The sequence below is a fragment of the Primulina eburnea genome, chromosome 1, assembly GCF_022965805.1.
Source record: "Primulina eburnea isolate SZY01 chromosome 1, ASM2296580v1, whole genome shotgun sequence".
NCBI lineage: Eukaryota > Viridiplantae > Streptophyta > Magnoliopsida > Lamiales > Gesneriaceae > Primulina > Primulina eburnea.
The window spans coordinates 6,318,204-6,328,342 of record NC_133101.1 but is presented as its reverse complement, the minus strand read 5'-3'; the positions used below and the strand labels follow the sequence as shown (position 1 = coordinate 6,328,342).

General features: G+C 31.2%; 1 protein-coding gene across 2 annotated transcripts; it reads left to right on the top strand.

Moving 5' to 3' along the window:
• The first annotated feature begins 4,925 nt into the window (after nt 1-4,925).
• LOC140810731 (transcription factor DIVARICATA-like) lies at nt 4,926-6,576 on the top strand. 2 transcript variants are annotated; one of them, XM_073168623.1, is made up of 3 exons: nt 4,926-4,952; nt 5,046-5,476; nt 6,074-6,576. In XM_073168623.1, the coding sequence occupies exons 2-3, from the start codon at nt 5,049-5,051 to the stop codon at nt 6,417-6,419; spliced, it is 774 nt and encodes a 257-aa protein (XP_073024724.1). In that variant the 5' UTR covers nt 4,926-4,952; nt 5,046-5,048; the 3' UTR covers nt 6,420-6,576. The 2 variants fall into 2 exon arrangements, with proteins under 2 accessions (XP_073024724.1, XP_073024719.1); XM_073168618.1 differs by lacking the exon at nt 4,926-4,952 and having other exon boundaries at nt 4,966-5,476; nt 6,074-6,575.
• Nucleotides 6,577-10,139: the final 3,563 nt, after the last annotated feature.

Sequence of the window (10,139 nt, the reverse complement as noted above, 5' to 3'; positions counted from 1 at the left end):
ATGTAGTAGAATACCCAAAACTTATGATATACATTCATATATTAACTTTTCTCATATTAGTTTTCATAAATAACTTATCATCCACAAATCAAATCTTTCATCTCAAGTCAAAAGCTTAAGTCGATTTATCTCTAAAAGGTATATTCACAACAATGTATATAAATACCAATTATCTCTGTAATACAATTCCATAAAAATCCTATAAGCAGTACAAAAAAACGCGTTGAACGAGATTTTTCGAAAATTTTCCAAAAATAGAAAGCTTGGACATTGACCCATGGATAGAAAGAATACGTCGAGAGGATTACAGAACAGTTGACGGAATTAAATTCCGAGTTTCCTACCAAAAGTAATGAGTCCTACAAAACTTTTCTAAGACAGCAAAAACGCAATTTCGAAGATCTAAATGAATGAATTTCGCGTTTTCAGACCATTCCTCACAACAAGTTGTGAATGTTAATCGTCGGGCCGTTTCGGAGTGGACTACATCGGCGCTTTTCCATAATCTAACCCATTTCTTTCCCAACTGGTAGGTATGATGGGTTAGTCGAAAACGACATCGGAGTGGACTACATCGGCTCTTGTCAAAACGACTTAAACGTCACGCCCAAGATCAGGGTTAGTCGACACCAGCATTTTTTTACAACAACATAATTGAAAACAACAAGCCTCGTAGTACAGTATACACCAAAAACATGTTTATTAGTCATAATCAATCATAAAATTGTTTTTACAACGTAGATTCTTAAACAATAAAAATATGCATATGCGTTTACAATTTACTGAGCAAAAACTAAAATAAACTTCTTGATCATTTTATTATCAGTCCCAAAATTTGTCTTGTTCATCTTCCTCGATTTCATCTTCTGACTTATCCTGGAAGGTTAGAGTAAGGGTGACTGGTATGATCCTCACTCATTAAGCGGATATCGTTCGAGCATATACATGACAAATACCCTCGAATTTCGAAAAACCACATACCATATAATTCATAACATGATTCTCATAACATATCATCATAACCATAAACATAATTTTGGCCAAGACAATAAGATTCCTCTACTTTCCATGGTTTACTGATATCAGTCCCTAATTTTTTATCCTCCGGGGGAGCGATGCCATATAATGGTTACAATCCCATCGTGTAATGGTCATAAACATATCATGCATATTGGAATTCACACCCATATCCAGTTGAATCCTCACAGTGCCAAAACGTAAAACATACGATAATCGTATCAAGAAAAGGTAAAAACAGAATAACGGTGTTCGACCGAAACTTTCAAAAACGAAATAATTCATATACAAAATATTTTAAAACAAGCCCACTTACCTTAGATATGGAAGAAAACACGAAGAACTCGGAAACCATAGAATAATCATGCAACCGACACTTCGAAAACTCAGCAGCACATCTACCGAAGCCGCCTTGTAAAATTTCTTATGCCTTATTGTACCCTTGGATCGGGCTTAAACTTTTACAGTACGTTCATAATTACGTCAAATACATTATAAACAGTGGAGATTGAGTTTGGAAGGCGTTTTGACCTGCTTATGGACGAAAACCGGTAGGTATGATGTTCTTGCCTAAAATCTGAACATTTTTCTTACGAAGGCTATAAAATAAAAAGTAATCGTTTGGATTTGGCTGAAATTTATATAGGTTATCATATTCCGAACAATGGAGATCGGATTATGTGCACTTTGCAAGAGAAATATTTTTCTGAATTTGGACAGAACTTTGATGACTGCAGTAGAATTTTGGATATGAATCTCGAAAATTTGGAGCAAAAACTCGAAAATAGATGTGTAATTTTTGAATGAAAGCTTCTCCTATTTATAGAGAGATGTGAAAATCTTATCATAATTCGATTGATATCTTTTCATAATTTGGAGATGCTCCTTTTATAAATTTCGAGATGCTCATTCCAAAAATATTGAGGTGCTTCATTGTTCATGAAAACTGCCTTGTATATAATATTTCTTTCTAATTAGTTGGATATCGAGCCTTAATTCATCGTGTACCTTTCACTGGATTTCGAATTTCATGTATTTATTGGCTTGGAAATTTTTTTGAATATAATGTATGATTTAATATTTTCAAATTTATTATTTTTACAATAATATCATAATTCGAAAATAAATTCTTATATATGTCTATATTTAAAAATTACACTTCCAAAATTTTGGGTTCTCACATTGACAATTTTCCTCTATGTAAGAAAACTGAGAGGCCTTTCTCACCTCGATCTTTTTTTAGTAGTTGAGTCTGAAAAAGTAATTTTTATTTTTTAAAAAAAAAACCAGAAAGAAATATCTATTATAAATAAAGTTGGGGATGACCAAGAAAATCATTCATGAAACAATTGTAGAATCGGTACTAGGATCAGGTTCATTCAGTTTTGATATGTTGAATACTTATCGTGCATACTTATGTGAGCATTGATTATGTGACACTCGCCTATTTGATGTAATAAAATAGGTGAGTGTCAACTTATCGATTCTCGCATAGATATGCACTATGAATATGAAGCACATAAAAAATGTATGTTTCACTGTATATCTCTACTCAAAAAAATTATTATTTCCACATAAGATAATTACAACTAAAGCAAAAAAAGTGTGATTTTCATATGTCATACCAACCATTCTCAGCTCAACTATTTTTTTTAAAAAAAAAATTGAATTTCCAATTGAATCAAATTGGCCAAAAACACAAAGAAGACAAAGGTGAAACGAGGCAAACGATATTACAAAGAGTCGGTCTCATGTGAGACCGTCTCACGGATTAGAATCCGTGAGACGGGTCAATCCTACCCATATTCACAATGAAAAGTAATACTTTCAGGATATGTTTGGTATGAGTGATAAGCAAAAGATAGATTGTTAAACTCATGTTTGTCTCATTTTTTATTGATCCAATTAATCATGAAGGTCATTATAAAAAAATTAAACCTATTTGGGTGAAAAAACATCCCATTGTTTTGAGAGGATTGATTGATAATCCAATTCCTAAAGTATAAAGTAAATTACCATTTTACCCACAATTGATGGTTTATGTATTTTTATTTGCACACACATCACACAAATAATTTCATGATGAAATTAAATAAAATTTAAAAAATAGAGAAAAAAAATAATTAAAAATCCACATATCATCCTCTGAGCTTAAAAAAATAGAGAAAAAAATGAGATAAAATACAAAATCATATTAATTTTTATTAAAAAATAAATTATCAGATTATACATAATCTATAATTTAAAATTTTATAAAATAAATACATGATTTTGAAAATATTGCTACAAATATCATTTTATATACCAAATTGTCATCAATGTTAGTTTAGGATATTTTTGTCTCAACAACAAAAAATGTAAAATTTATCATACTCATTAAAATCTTACCAAACAAAACATTCTTCATCACTATACATTATATATCCTTACCTTAAGTTTTCTCATCAATCGAATTAGTTATCCTATCATATACACCAAACATAACCTTAGCATAAAAAATCATACTTTTTCATAGATAATCCAAATAAGATATTGGTCTTTCAAATACGACCCGTGAGACCATATCACACAAGTTTTTACCTATTACAAAAGCACTAAAAGTGAAAAGTTCAAATTTTAAAATAGCAACTTAAACTTGATATTTTGTTCAGAATATTAGATAAAAATAATAAATAACAACGAGAATAGTATTTAAGAAATTATAATAAAATTAAAATGGATTTAAGATAAAAACCAGTTAAGATTGATATAAGTAGAAATTTGTTTCTCAGATCAAATCTGAGTAAGATATTGTTGATTGTTATTTGCGAAATGGGTCACTCTTGTCTATATTTATAATAAAAATTAATATTTTTCATAAGTGACTCAAATAGAATATATCAAAAAATTGATTTATGAAACAATCTCAAAAGAGTTTTTGCTCAAAGATGCCGCGTGATCAACTCGAACGCTTCAATGTATATCTTGAAAAGATTGTGGAATTGTATTTTTATTGGTGGTTCTTATAAAACAACCAAAATTGATTTCGATATTAATATTAACTCTTATCCAATAAGAGATTAATTTGGATCAAAGTCTCAACCAAACCTACATAATCTAATAAATTTATAAACAGGAAATCACATCTTTGATATTAATTATTTGACTCTCGGTGAGTTGCATTTTTATGTTATCAAATTTTAGTCATAGTCAACTATTTTTTTTAGAATTAATTTTTTTTTATATCAGGCTAAAATAAAAATGATACGACTTCAACATATACAATATCTAATCAGTATTGCTTCTAATGAAAAATGAATAAAATTAAAAAAAATACAAGATTAAAATTGAAATTTGATAGTTTAATGAAAAAAGTAAAAACTGGGAAAATATAAATACAAGTAGCTAAAATTACAATTTGTGGACAAAAAATGAGCGTGACAAAGAGTGCAAACTTTTCTTTTTGTATGGACAGAGAAATCACTGATCAATTCTACCTTAACAAATCAAACATATTGATCAGCCCTCTTATCAAAATCATAAGATAAGTTGAGCAGTTCCCAATTTCTTTATTTTCTCTGAAGATTATTTTATTTGAAAAAAAAGTCTAAGGATTAGAATTTCCGGTCGAATATTAACATTTGATCATATCATAAGAAAAAATATGTATCATACGAATAATCAATTATGGAGTTTTGATATGAGACCATATATATTTTTGATAAAGCTTTTCAAGATGAGTGAGTCTCATGTGAGACCGTCTCACGGATCATAATCTGTGAGACGGGTCAACCTTACCCATATTCACAATAAAAAGTAATATTATTAACATAAAAAGTAATATTTTTTCATGGGTGACCCAAATAAGAGATATGTCTCACAAATACGACTCGTAAAACTATCTCACACAAGTTTTTGCCTTTCACGATTCTTCTGTTCTTGCCACTCTATAAAAGGTACTATTATATTCATCGCAGGAATCCCATCTAATTAAAAAAATTCTCTCTCTCTGCAAATTTAACTAATTTATCCCCATCACTTTATTACAGCATATGATCAAGTTACTAAGTTGTGATGAAGACATGGAGAGAATACTGTGTCCGACTCCGTATATGCCGGAAGATTCGAGCTGGCCAATCCACCAAGGGAAGAGCACGCCATGGACGAAAGAAGAGAACAAGCTATTCGAGCGTGCTCTCGCAAAGTACGACGAGAAAAATACCCCGCACCGATGGTTTAAGGTTGCGTCCGTGATCCCGGGAAAATCGGTGTGCGATGTGATGAATCATTACAGGGAGTTGGTCGAAGACGTCAGCAATATCGAGGCAGGATTGGTTCCGATCCCGGGCTACCTGTCTTCTTCATTTACTTTGGATTTGGAAGATGGAAGAGTGTTTGATCATGTCATGTGTAGGAAGAGGGGGAGGACTAGTGTTCCACAGAGGAGGAAAGGGGTGCCCTGGACTGAGGACGAGCACAGGTCATGCATATAATTCTCTTCATATATATATATATGAAATCATCTAGCGAACTTATATATTTACATTAAACTTGCTGATCGAAAACTTCCTCGTTTATTTTTTTTCGAGTTCGAGTTCGAGCTAGTTTCTTCCTGTTTCGCACTAAATTCTTGGCTCCATATTACCATATATGTTGTGTTCTTGCTTTGTATGCTTATTAGAAAAAAGATTTTAGTTCATGGGATGGCGGTAACTTAAACTAGTGTTCTTGAATTTAACTAATTAGTAGCTTGAATAAGTAAATTGAGAAATAATTTGATAAATGGAGTTAATATTAAAACCCAATTTTTCAAAAAAAAAAAATTAAAATATATTTTAGATTTGATGTTTTTTGGAGATTTTAATCATGGTGCGTGTCTTGTTGGATTGATGTGGTGCCAAAATGACGAATATCAGCCATAGCTTAGATTAGTTTGTGAAAATACATGTTTGCCCTCTATGCTTAATGCTCAAAATTATTGCAAAACGAGAGATAAATCAGCCACTTCAATTAGCAACTATGTTTTTCTATAGTGTGGACTGTTTAGTGATCTAACGATCCATGGATGGAATTGCAGACGATTTCTTATAGGACTTGAAAAGCATGGCAGAGGCGACTGGCGGAGCATATCGCGAAACTTCGTGGTTTCCAAGACGCCGACTCAGGTAGCTAGCCATGCCCAGAAATACTACCTGAGGCAGGTTTCGAGAGGCAAGGACAAGAGTAGGCCGAGCATTCATGACATGACGATACTCGATCTCTCCAACTGTACCTCGTCCGAGAGCTACAAAATCCCTCGTTCTGCCAAATTTTATAACGGGCTTAGATCGATGCAGAATACCGCGATTTTCGACCATGGATCTCTTATGGCTTTGGACTCGACTCTCGGCGATTCATACATTGCTTATAATCCACTTATATAGCTTCCCGTTATGTTGTCAAGGACGTTACAATATTGAAATATTTTCCATCGTGCATTGCAACATTACGGTACTCAAAAGTTGCTATATCTATGTCGTGATAAGACAATATATATATGTTTGTATGTGTGCGCGCGCGTATATTTGCTTTATTTGATCTTATGTATGCTAAATATGCAAAAAAATTCCGAAATTTTATGGTAATCTTGTCATGAGAAATTGGGAAGAAATGTTATTAGTAAAAATAAACATGGAAAGTTTACTTGAAATATCTCCCCTAAATCAAAATAAAAGATTTCAATTACATTGAAAATAACTCGTTATTAATTAGGACTTTATATATAAATTAATTAATTCTTGTGGAACTACGAAAATATTGAAGATCGATTAGGTCGTTTTCCTATATATATGTGGTGGATCACATCCAATTTGTCTATTCCGATTGTAAATTCCACTAAAATGAAGCATATTCTCCTTTAAACTAAACCATCCTATAGATGGGCAAAGTAATGTTTGTGATATTTATTCAATGGTGGCACATTTTGCATGAGTGCGACTTCTTTAAAAAGTGTCAAATAGAAATTATTGATTTTTCAATTATGTTAACATATTATGATATTTTGACAGAAAATTTGAAGTTGGTTTTAGATAATATTTTCATATCTCAAGTTTTCCTGTAAAAATTGTTGAAAAGATTTAAGATTGCCTATGTATAATTTTTTAATCAAGAGTAAAATGTAGGATTATTTTTGTAACAATTGAATATTTTTACTTTTTTTGAGTTAAAAATAGCGATTTGTTATAATTAAGTCTGGAATATGGTATTTGTTAAAAGGCTTAAATAGAGAAATACCCATAAGAGTATGAATTTACTGTCAGCAACACGAAGATCCTATCATATTTTCCCTTCGAGCCATGACCCGAAACCGAGACCGTCTCTAAAAATTTGAATGAAATGGTTTCTTATTTCCGGTTTTAAATCCGAAATCGCAATCCAAACTGATGTTAGTTTTGTATGAGTGGTGAATGAACATTGATAAATGTGTCTTGTCCTACGTTGGAAAATGTGCCAAGAAAAATCTAATTTATTAGCTCTAAGTTTGAGCGCAACCGTGCGTCATCTCGTGTGACTGTCTATCTTCTTGCGCAACCGTTCGTCTCTGTTTGTAACTTACCATAGAAGGGTATGTCCCTTGATTTATCACAGAAAGGTGTGTCCCTTGGGTAAAAGGGTGTCTTCTGGACAGAAGGGTGTGTCCATTGGCTTATGATACTCACTCTATAGATAGTCCTCTGTAGACATTCATTAGATACTTTTTGCATCCTCATTTCGCTGCATTCATTTTTTTCCGAAACTTGAGAGTTCAGACATACTGTTGTTCATTGTCATCTAGAACTTGTTGTGCTGCACTATCTGGATTGAATCGTTGTATCTTAAAGACGATTGTCACAAACATAAAACACTGGTATACGGGCAATTTTGTCTTGCGGACGAGTGATACATCCTTGCCTCGATTTACTGTTATTCTTTGCACATATTATTTTTGTCTCCGAGATTGAGAGTAACAACAACTGATACAGATGACCAACCAGTCAGTTATGATTCATAGATGTGAGAAATTGAAACAGACAATGGTATAGAATCGCAACCATAACTATGATCTTTAGCAAACATAACCAACTAAATAACATAAATCAGTCGATTTATATAACCATGGGGAAATACACAAGATCGAGTTTGGTTGTGGAGATCAATTTTTTGTCTTCTTTCTCTATTCCAGTTTCTTTTTAGTTTAAATCTAGCAAAAATACTTGAAATTTTGGCAATGAAAATCATGTCTACTCTACGTTAATATTCTTAAAATCTACAAACAAACATTGTAGGATTATTTGCTATAATATATTTGGATTCTTGATAAAATTAACGCCAGGCTGATGCATATAATATGATTTTGTGATTTAAATATTATATGATGTGGAGATGGGTATTTCGATTAGTTTTATTCTTTACAATGAAATAATATATCAAATCTAAAATTCGTGTTATACTTATTTACACAATAATAATATAAAATATAATCAGTTTCAAATGACATTATTATTAGGTGAACTTGAACTTTATTTTTACTAACATGAAATATTATACAAATACTTAAGAGATGTATTTGAAATTTATGGTCACGCTATCAATTTAAACGCAACACGAAAATATAAACATGATATAGTGGTGGACTAACTTGATATGCGTATCTGAAATTTGTTGTACTTGGATTGAAAAAATCCATACGCAATATTGTATGAAATAAGATATTATATTAGTTTGATATTTTAAATAGTAGGTTTTTTGTGGGAAGTTATCATGGATTTATATCTAGTCTATTCGGTTCATAATTGCCATAAAAACTAATAATTTTGAGATAAAAGTAATATTTTTTCATGAATTTGATCGGATTGGAGATATGTCTCACAAAATTAGCTGGTAAAACTATCTCGTAAAAAATTTATTATGTTCTTAAATATATATGTGATTTTCTTGTGGGTCATATTTAAAACTCCATTAAATTTTGTGATAGCTCAATAATAGAGTACCCAATTGGTTTAATTAGCCATCAATAATAATGATATAACTCATATATTTTTATTGTTATCACTAGAATCTCTTTCAATAATTTTATCGGTTTACAATCTATGAAAATTTAATGAATTATCTTATTAATATTATTAATCATATGATTGAGCATCTTTTCGTATTATCAAAAAATATAAATAACGATAATATTGTAATATAAGACTTTTAAAATATATAACAATTTAAATATCATGTTTCGACCACTCCGTTAATATAAAGTTGGGATGGGTTTTGGGTCCCTCATTATTGTATTAGATCGGGTCTCTATGGTATTGGATCGGGTCTCGGATCCTAATAAAAAATAATTACATTATGTTGAAATCAAGCTTATAATGTCACACATCGTGCAAGGCCCATTACACGCTGGATTCAAGAAATGCCTAAAAAAAGGTTTAGCCGACATCAAATTTCAGCCTTCGAGAAATATTAGCCGCACATAACACGTCATTTCCGGTCATACATATATAACATAAAAAATCTCCAGAGATGGTTTTATAGATCAATTTTATAATATGAATATTTTATTTGAGTCACTCATGAAAATATATTAATTTTTTATGCTAAAAGTATTATTTTTTATTGTACATATGATGGTTAACTCGTCTCACAAAAATATACTCATTTTGTTTCTTACTAAACAAGTGGAAAAATCATGTTACATTTCATCCACAACCTATCAGTACGTTCGATCGTCGGTGAAGCTAAATTATTGTGTTAATATCTAATTTTGAGTGGTTATAAAACTAGCATCCAACTTAGGAGTGCGTCTCATGTGAGCGTCTCACGGATCTTAATCTGTGAGACGGGTCAAACATACGGATATTCACAATAAAAAGTAATACTCTTAGCATAAAAAGTAATATTTTTTCATGGATTACCCAAATAAGAGATCTGTCTCACAAATACGGCTCGTGAGACCGTCTCACACAAGTTTTTGCCTCAACTTACCAACTCCGACTAATTCACCGAAAAAACTCACTTAAAAGTGGCAAAAAAAACTTATAAATTTAATGAGGTTACAATACGTAATGATATCCATAAATTTAAAAAATTAATTGGATTTTCTTATGATTTAGATAGTGTTTGTAATAACT

Coding starts and splice junctions, on each gene's coding strand:
- LOC140810731 (XM_073168623.1), top strand. CDS start 5,049: ATGATCAAGTTACTAAGTTGTGATGAAGACATGGAGAGAATACTGTGT. Junction 5,477..6,073: donor TGGACTGAGGACGAGCACAG/GTCATGCATATA, acceptor ATGGAATTGCAG/ACGATTTCTTATAGGACTTG.